A 23,824-nucleotide genomic window follows, 5' to 3' on the forward strand; every position below is an offset into this window, starting at 1 on the left:
TGTAACAGGTTTTCATTGATATACTTTCCACAAGTAGATCTATTTGTTAACTAAATATTATTAATAGTTAATGTTAACGTTCCAGAATATGTGAAATATTTTTTTAAATAAGATTTTCTAATAATTCCTTTACAGTTCAATTTAAATGTGAGGTTTTTATAAGAATACAAATAACAGAAATAAGTTTTCATGTTTCTGTTTGTAGAAGAAATTAAGTGAGGGTGCAACAGGGGTGTGAATATTTTGTTTCTAACGTCAATGTATGTACGGTTTCAAAAGAAGCAGTACTTAGTTGTTTGTATCTTATGATGTGGGCAGTTTCCTAAGTAAACCGTTGTTAACAATAGAAACTGCCTGGGAATATTCTCTGCATTCTGCAGTCACATTTGTTTACTTGGTGACTTGGTGGTATCAGCAATTTTTATGATTTTAAAATTGTATTAATAGTTTGTAATACTTTAGTTAATGTTGAATAGATGATTTCCAAACAAAATTAATGTAATTTTTTCGTTATTTTCGGTGTTGTTGAGTAACCTCAATAACCTGTTACCTTCATTTCCAAGAACATTTTACCTTCTATACCCCTCAAAGTGCTAAGGAGTTGTTTTAAAGTGATTTTATGAATAAAAAAATAATTAAAAAATAAGTATTGGGTCAGCTAATGTCAGTTTATTTAGGTTAATCATCAGTTAACAGAGTAGGCTAGATGAAATAATTAAGAATAATATAATATATGTATGTTTTGCAATAAGTCATAATACTCCCAATGTCAGTTTATTTAGGTTAATCATCAGTTAACAGAGTAGGCTAGATGAAATAATTAAGAATAATATAATATAATATATGTATGTTTTGCAATAAGTCATAATACTCCCAATGTCAGTTTATTTAGGTTAATCATCAGTTAACAGAGTAGGCTAGATGAAATAATTAAGAATAATATAATATATGTATGTTTTGCAATAAGTCATAATACTCCCAATGTCAGTTTATTTAGGTTAATCATCAGTTAACAGAGTAGGCTAGATGAAATAATTAAGAATAATATAATATAATATATGTATGTTTTGCAATAAGTCATAATACTCCCAATGTCAGTTTATTTAGGTTAATCATCAGTTAACAGAGTAGGCTAGATGAAATAATTAAGAATAATATAATATATGTATGTTTTGCAATAAGTCATAATACTCCCAATGTCAGTTTATTTAGGTTAATCATCAGTTAACAGAGTAGGCTAGATGAAATAATTAAGAATAATATAATATATGTATGTTTTGCAATAAGTCATAATACTCCCAATGTCAGTTTATTTAGGTTAATCATCAGTTAACAGAGTAGGCTAGATGAAATAATTAAGAATAATATAATATAATATATGTATGTTTTGCAATAAGTCATAATACTCCCAATGTCAGTTTATTTAGGTTAATCATCAGTTAACAGAGTAGGCTAGATGAAATAATTAAGAATAATATAATATAATATATGTATGTTTTGCAATAAGTCACAATACTACCATAAACAGCGTTCAATATTTGCTTTCAAGATAGTAAGATGCTAATATTAATTTACTTTCAATAGCTCTATTAACATTTAGCATTACTTGAACACAGATTTTCATAACTCTTATGTTGCTGTAGACTGGAGCATTCCTGCCGTTCTACCGTGCCCACTCGCACATTGATACCAAGAGGCGTGAGCCGTGGTTGTATGATGCGCAGACACTGGCTGTGGTACGCGATGCTCTGCGGCTACGGTACACATTCCTGCCGTATTGGTACACAGTGTTCTACCAACACAACATGACCGGAGCCCCTGTCATAAGGCCCCTGTGGGTGGAGTTCCCTCACGACCGGCCTAGCTTTACAATCGACAACCAACTAATTATTGGTAATATTCCTTCTCCTATTACCGTTATTCACTATTTTGGAGAGTATTAATTTCAATCCTAAAATTATGCAGTTACTATCAATTTTTAAAATCATATAAAGTTTTATCATTTGACGTATTTTATTATTATATTAAATATTTTCTAACATTTACAGTGATATTAACCCTTCCCATGCCGTAGACAGATATATTACAGTATTATACTTTGACCAAAATGCCAAATATGATTATATCTGATGTTACACATTGTGTCTGTTGGAGAGGTTTTTAGTTCACAAAAGGCCGTGGCTGGTGCAAGCTCCTTGCTTATCGTGGTTGGCAATGTATCCTGTGTCTGCCCAGATAATAAGATAAGATGTTAGACCCTTAGATAAGGTCCAACAATTAGTAGTCAATATAATGTTTCAGTTTTATTAGATTGTACCATGAATTTGAATTTATATTGAATTAACAGTATGGTGAATAGTTATTTTTAGGTTTTTCACCAATAAATATGCTGATTTCAACTTAAATGCCTTGTTCTATATTTTTGGTGTTACCTCTTATAGCATATTTATAATAAAAATTAGTTTTGGTATAAAAAATAAATATATTTTATAGAAGTCTTGATGTTATATGGATTTATTAGCAGCGTGTGAAGGTTTAAAAAGTCCCTGAAAATAATCACTTACCAATCCATTTATTTAGGTAACTAAATAAATTTAGGTGCCATTAGGTGGCTGGTAAAAATTAGGAATGTAAGAAATAAGAAATATGGTATACAATTACTTAGTGTTTTTTTGTAGTTCTAGTTTTACAGTTGCAGTAATATGTTATTAAGATTTTATTTATTCTATATTCACGCTTTAAAAATAAAACACAAATATCTATAACATATTTTGTATTGTATTTTTTGAAATAAAGGCACCAAAAATAATGTTTCACAAAAATAAGAGGACTGTTGTCTTCTCCCCTTCATTTTGCATGATAAAATGAGGCTTAACTGATAACAAATTTGTGGACGCAAACATACATTGTAAGTCGACATTGGTATATTTTAAATGGCGGAACAGCTTCAATAAACGATAGTAGCAGGAATTTAAAGGGATGAGAAAGATTTAACAAGATTTGAATAAAGAAATATGTAAAGGTAAAAAAAAATGTTTGTCATCTTTGTGCAATCTGACATTCTCATTTTATATAATATCTCACTCAATCGAGATTTAATTCCAGACGACCCATTCTGACATCAGGATTCTAAGGCATCTTTATTCAGAGACAATTCATGAATCAAGATTAAAACCTTGTTTAGTTTCCCAGTTTCATAGGCGCTACCAAATTCAGAATTGTCCGAACTCTTTGTATGATGTAAGTGAACAAGAGTATCCTGTTTAGTCTTATTATCATCTAGTCAGCAGACTGTTAGAAAAGTTTATTTATTAATTTAATTGCTCATTGCCCATGAAAACTACAGTTTGATGTGAGCTTCGATTCATATAGGTATAAGTTTGATTGTATTGGCTAAATCAATTCTCACGCTCTCAGAGGACGTCGCCAAGAATACTTCTAAGCCATATACTTTTAAAAAGTTTTAGGCTATAGTTTAAGGTTTCTTACAGTTCGATATAAATTTAGGGCCCTATCCACAGCCACTATCAGCAGTCACGCGTCTTCCATTAATGGATGCCGTTTATTATTTTCTTTTATTATTTTTAAGGTGATCATTTCAGATACTAATACCAAGATTATAATTACTGTAATAAAACTAAATGTAATATTTAAAAAATATGTTTTAATTTATTAGCTTGTGAGTTTGTAAAATTTTTTAACAGCTTAATGTGTGCCAGCTGTCTTATGTAAAACAAGATGGATTTAAAGGAGATTAAAATAATGTTCAGGTAATGCTGTGATGGCTCGGCCTGTGACAGAATCCAAGGTGCAACAGGTGCCAGTGTACTTCCCCGGGGCCGATGAGATCTGGTATGATCTAGACACCTTCCAGGCTTATCACACCAACGCTGTGGTCAATGTGCCTGTAGACATCAACAAGGTGATTGATAGACCAATTCTTTGGTGGTGCTATTGAAAGATAAGCCACAATCTAATTCTTCTGTGGTGCCATTGAGTTGACCATGAAAAATTATTCGACTTCCTTTCATGTTTACTAACTAAAAGGAAAATGTGTTTAGTCTAAATCCCATTGTAATTAAAATGCAAATGTTAAAGGATATAAAATAATTTCAACAGTATAGTATATTATTTTTGATGAATTTTATCAAATCTAAAATATAGTATAGCATTTCTAATTGAGAATGGAATATTGCATCTTCTATATTACGAGGGTAATTCGGAAAGTAAGGTCCTATTCGCGTTAACCATGGACAAATAGTAAGCGAGCAGCGAAATTCGCATGCGCCCTGACTCCCGGCATGCATTGCACGCAGAATGACGCCATTTGCAGTGAAATCGTTGTAGTCTGCTGTTGTCTGTGCCTTTTTAAAATGTTTAAAACTATTGAACGTCCCGCCGACTGAAATACGGTCTGTGATACAGTTTTTGACAGCAAGGAATGTTTCAGCAGCGGATATTCATCGACAGATAAGTGAAGTGTACAGTCCAAATGCAATGAGTGACAGTGCGGAAAGTGGGTGAGAGCTTTTAAAGATGGACGGGAAAATGTCCATGACGAACCACGATCTGGTCGGCCGTCAGTGATCATCGAAGATTTGGTGAAAGCCGTCAATGAAAAAATTCGTGAAGATCGGCGATTCACTGTTTCTTCATTAGCAATAGAATTTCCAAATGTGAGTAGAACCACATTGTTTAAAATTCTTTCTGAAATTTTGCAAATTGTGCTCACGTTGAGTTCCCAGGCTGCTTACTGAGGAACACAAAGAAAGAAGAATGGGTATTGCTCTTGAATTTTTGATCCAATATCATCAGGAAGGTGATAACCTTATAGACCACGTTGTGACAGGTGATGAGACATGGGTTTCCCACATAACCCCAGAAACGAAACGCCACGCGATGGAGTGGCGTCACTCAACGTCACCGGTTAAAGTGAAAGCAAAACAAACATTGTCCACACGCAAGGTTATGGCGACTGTTTTGGGATAGATATGGGATATTGCTAGTCGAGTTCATGGAGGGAGGAACAACAATAAATGCGGCCACTTATTGCAACAATCTGACTAACCTTAGACGAGCAATACAGAACAAGCGACGTGGCCTATTGACAGCTGGAGTTTCGTTGCTGCATGACAATGCCAGACCCCACTCTGCCAACCAAACCCAAAATCTCATCAAATCGTTTGGTTGGAAACAGCTAGAACACCCGCCATACAGCCCAGACTGTGCGCCGAGCGACTTCCACTTGTTTCGCTACCTAAAAGAGTTCCTAGGCAGGAAGCGCTTCGACACTGATGACGAGGTGAAACAAGCAGTACAAGACTGGTTATTGTCGCAGGCGGCCAACTTCTATGACACCGGCATTCAAAAACTTGTAGATCGTTATGACAAGTGTTTAAACAAAAGTGGAAATTATGTAGAAAAATAGTGATTGATGTCAGGAATCAAATAAAACAAGTTTTTTTGAAAAAATCTGTTGTGGTTTTTTTTAATAAAAAAACTGACCTTACTTTCCGAATTACCCTCGTGTAATAGATATTTATATTGTCATGCGTAGGGTTTCAACAAATATTTATTGGGCCATGCATGTTTAGTTTGAGAATAATATGTTACTATAAAGAAGTGTATTAAAGTTCTTAAAAGAAGAAAGAAAATTCTAACTTCAGTTTGATTATAATTTGATTTATCTTTTATTAAAATTATAAACTGTATTCTAAAACACTCAAATATTACATAATATTACATTTTACCAGATTTTTAATTAAAGAAACAAATAATTTGCAAGTACTACAGTTTTATAAAATGTTAGTGTTTGCCAAAGTTTACTAACTTGTGTTCTGCTGCTGTAGATCCCACACTACCAGCGAGGAGGTACCATTGTCCCACGAAGGTTCAGAGTCAGAAGGTCATCCTCACTCACACACGAAGATCCTTACACACTGATTGTCGCCTTAGGAATTAATGTGAGTCCATCATTTAATAGTACATATTATGTTTTTACTATTACCAATAAGCTATGATTTTATTGATTGCATACTACATTTTATTAATTAAACTGCTATTTATTAGAACGTGCTTTGATTTTACTATTGTTATAAAAAGCAAATTGGATTTACCAAAAGCCTTTTCTGTACTATTGGAATTTAAAGCATATTTGAGTTATGTACCTATATTTTTGTTGCATTAAGAAAATATACTGTATAAGCGCTGTCTACAGAGTGGATTATATTTTTGTCTATAGCCAACAGGGATGGGTTGGCACAGAAGTGTGGCAGAATTGAACTGTCTGGCCCTTCCTACATAGACAATGTTTGAAAAATTATTTTTGGAAAAAACAGTTGCAATATAAAAAAATCAACTTAGCAAACTTTTAAAAATTACAGAACCAGATTAAAAATCTATTAATTATGTTTATTTCTATAACAAAAGACATAAGTATGAAAATAAATGCAATGCCTTGGTAAAAAAGGCAAATCCAAAATTAATGGACAAAGCCAAAATAGATTTTAGTTACGCTTTTATTTGAAAATATATGCCCATTTTGGGTTTCATTTAAAGCTTTTGCAAAATTATAAAAAAAATTTACTACACATTTAACTGTTTTTCGGGATGACTTCAACTGTATGTTGTAATGGCGTAGACATCATGTATAGCTCATATTTTAGTTTGAAATGAAAGGTAATTTTCCATTTATGATAAATGACATACAATGTAATGCATCGGAAACTACATTTTTTTTTACAGGAAATTAATAGAGGTAACATACATTAAATTGGCAGACCAACCAATTAGTCAACCATCAGTTGAGGTTAGGCCGCTTTGGTTGCTAATTCTAAAAAATGAACTAAAAAGAAAACCAAAAGTATCAACCAGATTAGATTTGTAATAAACCAATGCGGAGTCACAATATGGTTTTAAGAAGTTTGTATAACATGAACTAATAATAAAAAAAAGGGCCCATTCCTGTCTACCTTCCTTTTCATTGCCGCCACGATCGCCATTTGCTACTAGCCGTTGGTCAGTCTTAGGTGGTTGCTCGACGAATGCAGCCGTACTGTGACCTGTATTCTGTAGTTCAGTTTTAATAATTAGTGTTGTGTTTAGTTTTGTATTAAGTGCATGTTTTAAGGATAGTGAAGTTGACACAACATTGTGGTTGTGATTCCTGACAGGCGTGTCACAACGCTCTAGTATGATTTTATTTTAGCCTGGTTTGTAATTATGTGTTTACGTTAGTTATTTACCTGAAGAAGAAATCAGATTGCAGATCTCGAAATGTAATGTTGCTGATTTTTTGTTTCACCAAACGATGACAAATGTCCGGACAAATCCTGTTCCCTTCGTACAAAAATATATATTAAAGAAAAAATTATGTATTTAGAAATTATAATTTATGATCTTATTTTAGTAATAATTCTATAAAGGTTTATTGTACTTTGTCATATTTGGGGTACCAGTATACTTTGGACATCAATCAGAAATGTTGTGTCAAGAAACTAATAAGTTATCACTGTACTTGCAGGGTACGGCTCGTGGCAACCTGTACATAGATGATGGGGAGACTTTCCAATACCTGTATAATAAACAAGGTTTATACTTAGAATTCAAGTTTGAAAACAACCAGCTCACTTCTTCGTAAGTATTGAATTTTACCATTGTAGTATTGTACAAATCTTGGGCTTCAGTGAATTGCCTCCTCAGATGAACTTTTATGGAGTCAGTTAAAGTTTGTATAGCCCGCTTGGTCCTCTTTTTCAATTTCAAATTCAAATTCCTTTATTCACAATTGCACAACATGTACACAGAATAGTATCCTTACATTACTTTCTACAAACTCTAAGATACATTTTAAGAAATTCTTGCACAAAATTCTTCTGTATATTAAAAAGAGTTTTGTTTCATCTACATTTTCTATCATTTCTTCATTTAAAAAAATACTAATCATATCCAGTTGTTTTTTTACTTGAAAATGTAACATATTTTGTTTTAGTGAGTTCAACAGTAAATTTTTTGAAATTAGATATTGGTTCAAAGACGACAGACTAACATAAGCTGAGGTCTCTATGTCTTCATTTGAGGAGCCAGAAATCAATGAATCTAAATACATTTGTTTTTCTACTTTACATTGACTGTTGTATTCCTTGATTTTTACTTTTAAAACTTGTTTTAAATGTTGACTGTTACTTTCTCTACTGAGGAAAGAAATTTTTGAAATTTCATTTTTCATTTTAAGTAAATCTTCAGTTATCCATGACTCTTTTCTATTAATTTCTTTAGTTTTCATTTTAGGATAACATGTATCAAAATAATAAAAAAAATATTGAAAAAAATTCTTCATACTTTTCCTGGACAGGTGTGTTATATACATTGTTCCAGCTTTCTTGAGATACACATAAAATGTGAATATATTTTTTTAGTGGGTGATATAAACATAAATACACTTATAAATTCTAAAGAATGTAGAGTAATTAAATTTATTAATTTATCCAATTTTTCTAGAAATACATGTGTATTAGAGCTGGGAGATTTATAAATACCTACTACAATAAACTTAAAGCTATTACAGCTAAACATTGTTGCACAAAATTCAAACTGTCTATCTTCTTGCAATTCATTGCATGCCGGAAAACATACCCGTTTCCATTCAATCCCATCTTTACATAGTACCATAACTCCCCCTCTAATGGTTGTTTTCCTACAATAATGAGAAGTAACCGTATATTTTCTTACATTTAATCGACAAATTTCATCCAGTTTAATATTATGTTCACTAAGAACTACTATATCCGGGTTTAACCCTTTTAGTGCCAACGTCCGAATTTTCGGACGTTGGATTATTGTGCGTAGTTTGCCAGCGTCCGAATTTTCGGACGTTGGCAGTTAAGGTGAAGATTGCCGGCGTCCGTATTTTCGGACGTTTTGTAAAAAAAAATAAAAATTACTTTAATTAGTCAAAATAAACATACTTGTAATGTTTTAGAATCGCAATACAACGATCTTTCTGATAATTTCATTACCCAGTTTATAAGTCATACTAGGTAGCCATATTTTGATTTTAAAGTTGGCTATTCTGTGCATTTCGTTTCTCAGCTGTCAACATTAGACAGCATTGTCGTTGTTGTTTACAGTTGTACTTTAGTTGTTCTTGAGTGTTTTGAGTGAAGTGAGATGTGCTAATGACTTCTTTCTATCAAAATGAAACGTTCTCATTCACCTGTTAGTGATAATACTATTGCTAGATTAGTAGAAAGTGAATATCTTTCAGACGGTTTCGTGAGTGAAATTTCAGAAAATGAAAAAGTGTCGAGTTCAAGTTCGGTTGTTGACGATACAGATAATGACCCGACCTACGATCCCGTTGGACCGACAACTTCCTCAGGTAATCAAGGTTTAGGACTGAATCGACTAAACTTGGTAATTGATACAAATTCAGATGAATCTAACAGTGATTCATCTGATAGTGAACCATCACGTCGTCATAGGGCTAGGCCTAACCAACAAGGCCATAGAGTGATACCTCAAAGATCTAGGCTTAACGATAGGGATAGCAGTATTAGCTCTGCAGAAGACTCTGAGAATGAACCTGACTGGGTGGAAGTGAATGAAACCAATGATATTGAACACAGGCCTAACCATTCCATACACTTTCAGGAACAGCCTGGGGTCAAGCACTGTCCTCCAATGAACTCTCCTCCAAGTGCTTATTTCAAAATTTTCTTTACCATTCCTTTGATTGAAATAATGGTTCGGTTTACAAACAAGTACGCCAGGAACTTTATTGATAAAAATCGCGATAGAATGAAAGAACACAGTAGGCTAAAATCTTGGAGACCTGTGACTGTAAACAAAATGCAACCTTTCCTTCTGGTGTTGATAAATATGGCTATCAAAAGACAAAACACTATCGCTTCCTTTTGGTCTACTCTTAAAAGTCAATTGATTCCTTGGTTCCCTAGAATGATGACGAGGAACCGTTTTCAGGCAATACTGAAATTTTTTCACTTGGTGGATACTACAAATTTACCTAAGTCAGGCCAACTAAACTACGTTCCTTGTGCTAGGTTCGAACCACTGATTGATCACATGAACCGGATTTCTAAATTACATTTTACACCAGATAAAAATTTATCTATTGACAAAGCATGATTGCAACCAAAACACATTCACAGCTTCTCCAATACATGCCTAAAAAGCATCACCGGTGGGGTGTGAAGTTATGGATGTTGGTTGATGCTACCACTCATTATTGTGTAAGTTTTTTTGTATACAAAGGAGCCAAAGGCAATGAGAAGACAACGGTAAAAGAAAAAGGTTTAGGCTTTACAGTAGTGGATAAACTAATGAGTATGTCTAATTTGTACAATAAGGGATACCACGTGTTTGTGGACAATTTTTTCACCTCCCTGACATTGGCAACACATCTATATTCTAAGGAATCCTTTATAACTGGCACTCTAAGGCACAACCGTAAAGGTATCCCTGCTCAAATGATACAAAAATTTAAAGTTGGTGAAACAAAATACATGAGGAAAAGTGAAATGATTATTCTTGGCTACAGACAAAAGCAGGCACAAAAAAAGCAGGTTTTGCTGTTGTCTACAAATGATGTCGCTGCGTAAAGTAAAACGCAGAGGAAATTTTACTGTCATATCTAACAAACCAAAAATGATACGTAATTACAATGCTAATATGGGTGGGGTTGATGGATCAGACCAAATGCTATACCAATACCTGGACAATAGGAGAAGTTTTAAATTTTGGAAAAAAATTACCTTCAATCTCTTATCCAGAATGCTTTTGAATGCCTATATATTTATTATACAAGCAAAACACTACAAAGCCTATATCACATCTAGAATTTCTGGTATCCATTGTTGACGAGCTAGGTGATCAGTGGCTTCAGTTGCAGGAAAGTGCCACCAGTCCTAGACCTATGGCAAGCATCCGTGGTGGTGGTGGTAATGCTGACGTCAGAAAATTTTTTGAAAAAATTGGAGAAAAAAAGGAAAAAAACTGTTGTGTATGTAGCGTAGCAAGCACTAAATCAGGAGGAAAACGAAAAAAATCATCCTATGTGTGTGTTAAATGTAAGAGAGGAGTGCACACCAAGTGTTACCCTCAACACTTCTGCTGAATGTTCTCTTCAAATTTTCTACTTTGTACATTTTTATGTAAATAGTTACTTGTTATTTGTAAGTGATCCGTAGAGAACAATATTTATTTATTTCAAGAGAGTTACTAGCCTATTGATCTGTGAAATATTTTGACTCTTGTGTTAAGACCTTCAAGAAAACAAGAAGACATTTAACAGATTAGGCAAAACGGAGTATTTTTCCAGGTTAGCACACTTTTGGATGTTTTTTTTTTTGTGTTCTTTCACAATTTTTAATTTATCAGTTTGAAAGTTTGTAAATTTCAATAGAATAAAAGTAGGAATTCAGTGATGTAATCAATGTTTTTCCAATGTTCATTTTACTGTTGTGTATCACAAGTTAAACTCAAAAAAGTAAAAAATAAAAAATTTTAAATACTAATAATTAAATTTTTTTAAAGTAATGTACACACAATTTTTTGTCAAATAAAGTGCAGGATACAAAATACAACTATTTAAGTTAAAAACAAAAAAAACCCCATGAATTTATCTTAAAAAATAGTGTAGTTACAATTGTTTAAAGAATTACGGTACATTTTGGCTAAACGTGGCTGGCAAACTTGGTACAAACATGCATGTGTACACCTGGCATTCCTGGTACAAATTTTGAAGATTTTGTTTGGCACTAAAAGGGTTAATTCTTCTAAAAGTATTTATAGTGATTCAATTCTGGATTCTAAATGTTGAATGTTTTGATGAAAAATTTTAATTTTTTTAAATTTAGAATATTGGTAGCTAGACTTTTTCTTGGATTGGTTGATTGAAATTTTTGGATCAAAATTTCCGTTTTCCCTTTGAGAGGTAACTGAGTTTAAACGGTTAACAGATCGTTCTCCGGCATTTTCACTCGTATGTTGGATTTGCACTTCACTCAATGACTGACTCTGCTCATACACACTTTCACTTAACACACCTCCAGGTGATGTTGACATGCTTGATACTGAGGCAGCATGCAGCAGTGGAGTGGTCTCTAGTGCTTCAGACGGTGAAGATTGGGCTACAACATCGGCAAAGCTAAGTTCACCAGGTACTACTGGGGTAGTTGACTGCTCCAGCTTTGATGGTGTATCCAGGCCTGACATCATTTGATCTATTTGGGCTATTTGTTTGTGCGCTCTTCACACAACCAGTGTTTTCCATCAAGTCATTGGGAACAGACAGAGTTGATGTTTTAGTAAAGACTTCATCCATTGCAAGGTTATTCAGTTCATTGTACTTATATGTTTTATCTACTTTGGACCAATTTTGTTCAGCATATTTATTTACTATGATTTGTTGTAAGTATTTTACAAAAACGTTATAAGGCATTCCATTGTGCAAGTTTTTTTTTAGGTGAATTATTTTTTGTTATTATTAAAATAGATGCTCCTGTGGTCTTTTTGAATTTCAACAGATTAGATACGAAATGTTGAGGTAAAACACGGTCTCTGATGCAACCCATTGGGGAACAGATGAGTAATTTCAAGTTACGAGCTTTAAAATCTTCTGTTAATTGGTTGAAAGCTGAGTCATATGTTTCTTTATAACTTGAGAAGTTTTTGGCATTGAGAAAATATTTAGGCTTTGTCACTAAACTATATACAGCTGCCCCAAATTTTGATTTCTGGTAAGTTAAATTCTCAGAACAGTACTGTAAACTACTGGGTTTCCCAAATTTTCTCTTGAATGCTACAGCAACCCCCTGACTCATGTGTTTTTCTTCATTTTCAAAATCTGCCGAGATACAGTGTCCAAAAGCTACTTCAGGATTTTGACAATACTGGTCAAACAGAGTTTCCATATCTGCCTCAATAATTTTTATGGTATTTTGAGCTTCAAAAGCTAATTTTTTTGTTTCAAAGTGTGAGTGTAGAACTGTATCAGCAATCCTCCTACATAAAACTTGTTTCCCAAATTTATTTAAGTGCTGACCGTGCCAGCTGAAAAAATGTCTCTTGAAATTTGTAATATTTATTATCTTCAAATCATTCAGCTGTTGTAGAGTTTTGTTTTCTTTGTGTATTTCCTTATTAATTAAACTTTCCCAGGCCAAGTCATGGCGATGAAATTGTGTTACATACACGATGTTAGTATGTTTATTTTCCAGTGCAAACTTCTGAACATGCTTGATATATTGACATTTAAGTCCTTATAGGGCAACTCAGAAATGTCATTTGCTCCAGTTATAACAATCACAGTATCTTCTTTTGTGAAATGTTCTATCATATGGGATTTTTTTTTTCAAAATATGGTCGGTTGTACCACCAGAGCTAGCACATACAAATTTTCAAAAGTATCAGGCATTATTGTTGCCAAGATTGCCTAGGTTGTTGCTATGGCTATCGGCATACACATGAAGTTTATTCTTTGGCTTGCCATGTTGTTTATGGTCAATGGAAACGGTTATTTCATTTGATGTCCTTACGTTCGTGTGTATAGTCTTATTGGTTTTCAGAGAGTTTGATGTATGACTAATAGTAGAATTACTCAAACTGCTGAAGTTGTCATAATCACAATTATTTAAATTGTTTGAAAATTTTTTTTGACCTTGTATTTCTTTTACATTCTTTGATTGAAGTAACAAATGTTCAATCTCTCTCTTTTGATTCTTCACTAACTCTTGAAGTATCTCAATTTTACTCTCTTGTTTACTTAAGGGGTTATCAAGTTTGGTTCCTTTTCGGTAAATTCCATCAAAAGTTCAAATATTTTTCTTTTTTCACATCCCTTGCAGTTTTTTAGTATATAGGCCAACAACGATTTCTTTTTTATTAGTTCTATGTTGCTCATTGACAACTTCTTAATATATTCATGATCAAAATATTGCCTGTGAGAGCTTCTCGGATGCAGTTATTTGTTATAACTATTGAATAAGTAACGCAACCGTAACCATTTATTTGACTTTGAGCTTCAATAACTTCGAAACAAGGATTCTGCAATTTAAGGTAACTTGATAGCTTATGCATAACTGTTTCATTATGTGTCAGATTTGTAAATAGCTTTGATGAGTCGTAATAATAAAAGGTGTTTGAATTTTTATAATACATCAGAATACTCCAGTGAGATCCGCCAGCATTATTAATTATCCCAGCATCACTTATTGGAATGAGAAACATATCTTTCTCTTCCAAGCTGGCAGGTTCAAGGAAATGTGAATAATCCTCCAGGCATTTAACAGCATGAGATATTACTGGACTTACAATGAGAAAACGATCATTGTCCAACAGATAATTGTTGATTAGTTCAAAATATCTATGTAGAACATCATCAGACAGCCATGTTTCTCCCAAGAGCTCTTCACACATTATAATTGATGTTGCATTTATGTTAGTTTGACATTCAGTTGAGATACTGTTATTAATTGTTTCTGCATCAGTCACCGACATTTTCAAGTTATTTGTAAATTTGGACGATTTGTTCAACATATCTCCCTCAGTCAATGACAAATCCGTTGATAAGTCAATTAGCTTATTTTTTGATGTTGAAAAATTAAAATCTTCAATTTTATATGGCAATTTTTTTTTCTTTAAATAGTCCACCAAAGATGTCTTTGACCTAAAAGTTGTGCCATTAGGGAATTTTATATAGATATCTATTTTACCCTTACTTAATCCTGACTTTCTGGGAACTTCTTTCCTTTCCCATCCTTTTGGTAGTGATGGCATAATGTTTAAATTATTCAATACACAAATGCACAACCATTCATAGTAATTTTTTTATTATTTATAGCAAACAGTATATATAATATTTCACCTTATATAAATCAATACAAGGGTTTTGCCAGTTTTGTGTGTATATTTATATTGTTAATAGTTATAATATAAATTAAAATATAAATAAGAGTTTTAAATATATAATTAATTATTTTTTAAGTAGCAAAATGTTTCTTCCTCAGTGGGTTTGGAACCAGGGTTTTTATAGTTAGTAGACTGAAACACTACTAACTGAGCTACTTCCCTTCTTGCTTCATCAATAGATAAGCCACTCAATAAGAGATATGAATGTGATGCAATTCCCTGCAGGTAGAATAACTTGTTATCACTGGAAAACCCTGACCCTTCTAAGTCCTATCTCTTCAAAATGTAAATGTCAAAATCAGCTGTTGCCTGATGTTTACAAACATTCTCTTTCAAAACACCTTCAACTCTCTTAAGGATTTTATTCCAGAAATGAATTATTTTATAAAAAATTACTTGTATTAAACAAGTAGATTATAGGTTAGTTTTTGGTTACTAATATATAATCTTTCAAAATTAAATAAACTTAGCTCGGATCTTAGGATTTAATTATTCTAAACTTCAATAGTATTCCATTCTTCAGTTTGATCAAAACACACTGTCAAAATTCTAAGAATTTACTAGGTTTAGGCAAATAAAACTTGAACATAGACTAAAGCACTACATGCATGTTGAATTACACTCACTCCCATTTTATTATAGGGCAAGTTGAATGGATGGTAAAAAAAGTCAACTGTTAAAGTTATTGTAGGATTCTTCTACATCATAAGTATGCAAGACTGATGTTCAGTCTTGCTGATGGAGCAAAGATTTATATTCTCTATCCTATTGTATTGGTAACACAATAGGATAGAGAATATAAATTAACTCCACATTCTCTAATCTAGTTTTAAGTCTTTTATGAGTTTAATTGGAGAGTTTTAGAATTTATCATGTCTAAAAGAGTAATATTCTGCCCATGATTTTGATGAAAAATATGATTTTTGGAAGATGGTGGTGATTCACACTATGATTTGCCGGAGACTAGTAATATTTCTATGCATTTTTCATACATAAACAAGAATGAGCGATTGTTTAGTAAATTTTCAGAATACTGTTTGATTTATACTGTTCAGATTTGAAAAATTGATGTGTGCACATAGGAGTGTTGTGTAATAATACAGTTAAAGATACTACATTTCTTCATTGATTTGTTCAGGTTTGCTGTACCAAATCACCATTACCCTACCAAAGCATGGGTAGAACGTGTGGTAATAGTGGGGCTGCCACCCGGCACCAAGAAAGCTACGGCCATCTCCGGAGGTAAGCGCTTCTTGGTCATGTAGATTAGGCGACAGTGGAGGTTAAATATATTTTATGTTTGCCAGACAATTAGTTTCTCATTGCATCAGGTGATTTTTATAAAAGTTTTTCAACATTCATGTTTTTATATGGAAAAATCAATGTTTTACCTTTATTGGATAATCTAGTTTTGATAATTAATTGTAGTTTTTTGTTAGTCAAATGCAAAATATATTAATCCATTTGTGTTTGAAAACATTTTTATGACTATAATTTTTTACTTAATTCTAAATATAATCAGAGTTAGGTCAGAGTTTGGTAATTTAAAACAAATTCTTTCAAATAGTTAGTCTAATTAAATTAAAAACAATTTCTGTTACTTATCTTTTTTTAAGCCTCCAGTTTTGATGCCTGTATGCTAAATGAAGTTCCTTGATATAATTTATTAGGAAATTAGAGCATTAATCCACATTTTACAGTTTTGTTTTTCTAAATGTTGCTTTATAGAGGATTTAAAAATTTATGAATATTGTATTTTACTAATACATAATATCCAATGATTTAAAAACATCCGAGTTTTAATTCAATGTGAATGTAAGTGGGTACGGAAATGGCAAACACTATTTTTCTCCTAAAATTTGTGGTGGGGTAAAATAATGTACATAGTTTTTCATTAACTTTTTAAATGTCTTTAGTCTTTATTTCATAAATTGTAATTGAGGAATGCTTCCCTGACCTCATATAAATGTTTATTATTAATAAAAAAAAATAAATTTACATACAATTTTTATACAGATTTATTGAAAACACTATGAATGATGTTAACTTATATAAAATTTACAATAGTTTGTTTAATTTTGGCTAAAAGTTGTTTCTTAAGTGCAGTGAATGAAAGATAAAATGCACTCACTGCAACTTATTTAAATTTTTATACATAAAATTGTTAGACTTGTTATTGCACACTACTTTTCTCATTTAAACCAAACTGTATCTCTTATGGTTTTGAAGATCCATGTAGTCTGCTGAAAATCTAAAACACAATATTTGTATGCATTATTTTATGTGATACTGGTATTATGTTTTGTTTATCAACATTTTGCATAAAAGTAAATGTATGTGTGTTTGTGCACTGAAAGTGTTATTGGTTGTTGAGTCCTGGAGTTAATTTCTGTTGCAGATGGTAAGTCAGCTGAGCTGGAGACGACGTACGACAGCTCGCTCCAGCTGCTCACTGTAAGGAAACCAGGACTCAGCCTGGCCTTAGAGTGGAAAATCTCGCTACTCTAACATCGCGACCACGCCAAGTAGAGACTTGTCAGTGTTTTATACGATCATTTATACAAAAAAATACGAGTAGACTTCTAAGTGAATGGTGTGTACTGCATCTCTTCTAGTGATACATTGTTGTCAGTGATTTGTTCAAGGAATATTTTGTAGCTTTTAAAATGTACTTTTATTCTAGGGTTATTTTACGGGTGTATTCAGTCTCCAAGTTTTTTTTAGATCACTTGTGAACAAAGATAATTGAAAATTAGTTTACTACAGAGATTCATGGAAGGTTGTTTAGTTTTGCTCATTTTAGAGTTAATATTATGTTTTAGTATGGAATCTGTTATCAAGTCGGTAATGTTTGAAACTAAAAATCATTTGTTAATATTTTAAATTGAATATGTAATGAGAGTTAGAAAAATGTTTGAAGAGTATGAATTATATTTGCAGATTCAAAACTATGTATTATAATTTATCATATTTATGCATTACTGTAATCATGTTTTAACTGAATGTTGAACTTAAATTTAAAAACAGTTAACCATAAATTAATAATATGAACATGATTTAATGATTAGTTTATTTTTCTATATTTCATACTTATTCCTATCTCTATAAAAAATAAATTTAATTTAAATGATTATAAAAATATTTTGCTCAAAACAGTTTCAAACTGAGCTTTCATAAACATGTTGGTTTAATAATGAACAATACAAACCGATGTAGAGTTTTATAATTTATAACAACCCTGAAGACTGCTCTATCCTTATTTAAATTAATTGTATTTATTATTATTTAGTGTAGTCAAACCGGTGTATTGAAATTTTTAAATTAAATAGTTCTAAGACCGATAAACATTCCTATTCACTCATTTGTTTTCATTTCAATGTGCCCACATAATTCCCAAAAGTAATTTATTGTGTTTAACAAAGAAAATAGTGGCTATAAAAATTCAAAAATAAGTTATGTATAATTATTTTGTATGATTTTTTATTATTGAAGAACAAAGTTATAAAAAACCGTCCTAAGTACCTAAATTTTCTATTTATTGTTTGTATCTGTAATAGTTGTGTTTTATTGAACCTTAATTGCTTCCTAAAGGCTCTGATCCTTGTTTAAAACAAATACTGTTAGGTAGAACATTGCAAATAAATTATAGTATCAACAGAACAAAAATCTTATAGTTCTAATTTGTAAAATTGATCATTATTTTTGATAATCTAACAATAGAGCTGATCCAATGTCAAGTGAAATGCATACTATGTGTGACAACTATTATTGTAAAATAAATAAATGTACATGAAGCGATAAGCAAAGTGTTGTGTTGTAAAGGAGATTATATATATTTTTAATTTGTATTACGTATAATTTGATTAAATTGAATATCTAAATCCTATTAGGTGCCATTTTTAGCACCATACATTTGTATAAACGTGTTTCTAACGCAAAAACAAAAAGATAAGATGTATGAAATAAAAGTTACTATTATATAAAAACCTGATGCTAGTTAAGAATTTTGTATGCCTAGTATTCAGATTAAATATCTTATTTGTTGTTATAACTTATTCAACACAAGGATATCAGAAAACTATCACCGGATATGTGAATGTGGAAAAGTGAGATAAAAAAAGTAGAGTTTACTATTTTTTTATAAATTGTGGAATAGGCAGTTATAAAGTATGAGGTTGGCAAAACCTTCCAAAATTATTTGTGGTACAAATCTTGATCAGCATTGACTGGTTGTTAAAGAAAAGAATCTGAGATTTCCGTTTATTGTTGAAGTTTTATCAAAAGAGTTATCAATATTCACATGTTATCAATAACATGTATATTATTCTCTTATATTAGGTACACTTCTGTAGTTTTGTTATTTGTTCAATTTATTGACCTACTCCTGTAAACCAAACCATTATAAATATAACCAGAATTTTACTGTATTTTGTTAACTTAAAAAAAATATTAAATGTATCCAATTTTAATAAAAATACCTAACAGATTCGTAAGAATGAGTATGAATAGCTGCTAATGTGTTTCTTTGTTGTTACTAGTTTTTATATGTTTCCTATTTTCTTCAGTCGCACATCTGATTGTATGTTGTAATTTATCTCATGGTGACTTCTGTTTCAAAAAGGAATAGTAGAGATCAAGTTCTTGTTTGTATAACATTTTATGTCTGAGATACGTGAAACAAAATAAATGAGATCTCATAATTTTGTACTTGTTTGGATTCCTTCCTTTTCAAGGCTGTGTACAAAATATAATAACAGTAATTGGATTTTATGTTACCAAACACCATTTAAATAGATTGTTTTAAACCAAGTGCAAATTGCATACCTACCATATTTGATTTGATCCGAAAAAAATGTGATAATTTCGGATCATTTATGTTGTATTATTCAATATGTATAGATGCAAAACTACAAGGCATGTTTATAAGTACAGTACCATTTTATATATATATATACACACACGTATGTGGAGAAAAAACCAACTTTAGTAATGATTTTTAACACTTTTATACTTAATTGCAATCAATGTCATAATGGAAAACAATCTTTTGTAAACTTATCATAAAGGTTGCATCTAATTTAACACCAACTGAAACACAATAATTTTGATGCTATTGTCGTCATTGCGGTATTTACCCTCAAGATACTTTTTTAGTTGCAAAATCCTGTGGTAATAACTGGGCGCTACATTAGGGCCGTATAGAGGATTATTAAATTATTTTCAGCCAAACGATGTGATAAAATTTTGAGTTCAATTTGTCTCATGTTGACAAACTTTTTTCCAAATATATATAATGTTCAATAAAAATTTGGTAAACACTTCTTGAGACTTGAAGAAACTCCCTTGATAATTTAAAAATTATAACACTTGAAGAAACTCCTATGATAACAAAATAATTATGAAACATCTGTTAATTTTCACTTTTTCTTCAGTGACCCACTGGGAGTTGTACACTCTGTTTTCTCATCATGAGTCTTTTTCCACTATCTTTTAAAGCTCTTATTCATTTGTGTGCCAGTCCATCAATCATTATGAGTTGTCTGTTAATTTCACAACTCTGACAAAATTTCAACTGTTTTCACACATTTAGTGCTAAAAAAAACAAACAAGTTATTTCACAGTTGGCGGGATTCTCAATTGACGAAGGCATTTTAAATATGCACAGACATGTGTTAAGCAAAATTAATTTTGTACCTTGCCTGCCAACAGATTAAAGTAATGCGCACAGGAGTTACTAAATAATTTGCCAGACGGTACGGTACTTACGTAAAAAAAAGCTTTATAATATTGAAGGTGAGATTAATTCAATAAAGATGATTATACCGTGCAGGTAGAATGGAGTGAACAAATCTACTTGCTCTTTAGATTGGATATATCACATTATTTCTTTATCTGAGTTTGATGAGGAATATAAGACACCTGGCTCTAGGTTATTAATCTGTCAGCAGTGTTTGTTGCTCACACAATGGGTAATACATGATTTTTTTATGATTAGGCTTTAAATGAAGAGTAAAACCAGGTATAAAACAATGGTTTTTGTTACAAATATTTTGTCGTTTTTAAACCAATAGCCCAAGTTTATTGTATCTTCTAAAGCTGTTGGTGCATCAAATCATATTCGTTTTATGTATGTATCTTAACTTTTATTTTGTAATATTATTTCTACTCCAATAAACTGTAAAAAATACAATTTATACAAAAGACTATTGTTAAGGCTATCTGGGCCTAGATCAGGTGGACAAGGCAAATTCGTCTCTTCATCACTGGATTTTAAATCGTCATCTAGTATATCACAAATGTCCTAATTTGTAATCCACTTGTACTTGCAGCCGTCATAAAAATAAATAGTACTAAATGAATAATTCATGCATTGTTTCAACACTATAACCTAGCAACTCAATTAAAAATTAGTAAAAGTTACATATTTTCACGTGAAAATAAGGTCTAAAACTGATTACATTATCTAATTACACTTTACCCTCATATTTACAATAGATTAAAAAATGAAACAAACTTGTATTACAGTGAAAACAACAATAAAAGTACAAAAAGCCTGACTGACAGTGGCTTTACTAGTTTGTTTACATCAGCATACAATCCACTCAGCTGGAACATTTATCAACAAACCAGTAAATATACTGCGGAAAATGGCTCCAATATTGTGTCAAATAGTTCAAACTATCCCCAAGAGGTAGCAGCACAATGCAGAGTCAGTAGAACCCACCAATCTAATCTCATATGTCAGTGAAATGAGACGTAGTACGCCAGCCATGACGTAGTAAGTAGTGCAGTGCCCATGTTTCGTCCGGAAAGAGTTAACTACACTATTTATTAGGCTACTGTTTGGAAAACACACTGATTAGTAGAAAAATACTGATTGATTTATTTAAGCTAAACAGATCAAACCGATGTATCCCTTCTCTTGTTTGTTGGTAAAAAAGTTCATCACTGACTATAAACAATTTGAAGAGATTTGATTATAAACGTTTGCCATTGGAGTATTACTACTAATTTATTTATTTATAATTTTATGGCCTACATTGGACCACTTTAGTCACTTTATATTTTCTAGTCTTTCTTCTTTTATCCACCCAATATTTCTTCATCCTTTCCGAGCGTAATTTCCTTTCCAACCTCCGGAACCACTCTTCCTATTCGTTTTGTTTCTTTTCAGCTGTAGTGTAGAGTGTTTGTCATTTAATATCTTTAATGTGTTTGTCTTGTGTTTTAAATCCTCTACTGTAATGTGTAACTCTCTTCATATCTTCCCTTAATTCTGTGATCCATTTAATGTCACTTTTACTATACCACAGTTTTTCTACTATTTTCCTGCTAATTCTATTTTTCAGGTGTTCTCAACAAATGCCCCAGGAATGATATTCGTTTCTTTTTAATTATACTTGTAATAGGTTCTATATTTTTGTAGACTGTTTCATTGGAAGCTAGTCTCCAAACTCCGTCTACTTGATAGTTTTTGTTTAAGCAAGTTCTGACTATTCTTCTCTCCATCTTAAAGAACCTTATCTATTGCAATAGTATTTGTTGTTTTAAATATTGTTTCACTTGCGTATGTAATTTGTGGCAGAGCAACTGTTTTGTAGTGTCTTAATTTTGTATTTATTGAAAGACATCTTTTATTATACGTATTCTTAGTAGCATGTTTAATCTTAGTTAGTTTGTCTATTTTACTTTGCCAAGATGGTTTTTCATTCAGGTTATAAGTGATTACTTCTCCTAAGTATTTAAATTTCTGCACAATTTTTTATATTGTGGTTGTCCAACCTATTTTATTTGCAAGTGGAGGCTGCGTTAATAAAACTTCTGTTTTTTCAAACGATATCTTTAAACCAATTTTCTGAGCTATATCTTGTAAAGATTTAATTTGCTGTTTTGTTTCCTGAATGTCATTGGCCAAAAGAGCTAAGTCATCAGCAAAACCCCAAACAGTTCAGATTAATGTTGTCCCTTTGATATCCAATCTTTATGTTTTTTTGGTTATTTTTTTCCCATTCCCTCATGACGTACTCTAATGCACAGTTAAAAAGAAGCGGTGATAATCCATCACCTTGTCTTAAGCCAGTCTTTATCTGAAATGGTTCTGAAAGTTCTCCTCTAAACTTTATTTTAGACTTTGTACTAGTTAATGTTAGTTATATTAATTTAATTAATTTGGGGTGAAGTCCAAAATGTCTCAGTATTTTTAATAGTGATATTCTATGAATGGAAATCATAGGCTTTCTTAAAATCAACAAATGTTATCGAGAGTTGTTTATTTCGTTTTTTTATAATATGCCATAATTAACTTTAGTGTAATTATTTGCTCTGTACAACTTCTCCAAGGCCCTGAATCCTCCTTGGTATTCTCCAAGTTCTTGATCTAGTTGGTCCTTAATCCTGTTGTAGAGAATCTTTTAAAAATCTTATAAGTACAATCGAGGAGTGATATACCTCTATAGTTATCCGGATTATATCTGTCACCTTTCTTGTGCAAAGGATGAATTATAGCTATAGTCCATTGATTGGGGAAATTTCTCAGTAATCCAAATTTTCTGTAGTATCATATGAAGAGAGGTATGACTAGATACTCCAGCATACTTCCACACCTCTGCAAACATTTGGTCTTCACCACCTGCTTTGTAGTTCTTCAATTCTTTAAGTACAGTTTCACCTTCTTTTACTGTAGGGGGGTTAATATTTACAGGTTTGGTTTTTATTGGAGTATTAGTGTTGATTTCCAAAATTTCCTCCGGTTCCTCACAATTTCAGGAGTTCCTTAAATGCTTCTGCCATTATTTCAGCATTCTCCTTATTGTTATGTGCAGTTTTTCCATTTTTGTTTTTCAACAATAATGTCGGAGGGCTGTACTTTTGTAATTGTGTATGAAAGGCTTTGTAA

General features: G+C 31.8%; 1 protein-coding gene across 2 annotated transcripts in view; it reads left to right on the forward strand.

Annotated features, from left to right (window-relative positions):
* The window catches only part of LOC124364520 (neutral alpha-glucosidase AB), a 61,998-nt gene extending 42,367 nt beyond the window's left edge, over window positions 1–19,631 (forward strand). For both annotated transcript variants that reach the window (XM_046820070.1, XM_046820069.1), the window contains 6 exons: window positions 1,644–1,893; window positions 3,771–3,922; window positions 5,850–5,963; window positions 7,523–7,635; window positions 16,067–16,170; window positions 17,327–19,631. In XM_046820070.1, coding sequence (XP_046676026.1) covers window positions 1,644–1,893; window positions 3,771–3,922; window positions 5,850–5,963; window positions 7,523–7,635; window positions 16,067–16,170; window positions 17,327–17,436 — 843 coding nt within the window. In that variant the 3' untranslated portion in view covers window positions 17,437–19,631. The remainder of the gene's footprint in view (window positions 1–1,643; window positions 1,894–3,770; window positions 3,923–5,849; window positions 5,964–7,522; window positions 7,636–16,066; window positions 16,171–17,326) is intronic.
* The last annotated feature ends 4,193 nt before the right edge of the window (window positions 19,632–23,824 follow it).

This window comes from Homalodisca vitripennis, chromosome 6 (genome assembly GCF_021130785.1).
Source record: "Homalodisca vitripennis isolate AUS2020 chromosome 6, UT_GWSS_2.1, whole genome shotgun sequence".
NCBI lineage: Eukaryota > Metazoa > Arthropoda > Insecta > Hemiptera > Cicadellidae > Homalodisca > Homalodisca vitripennis.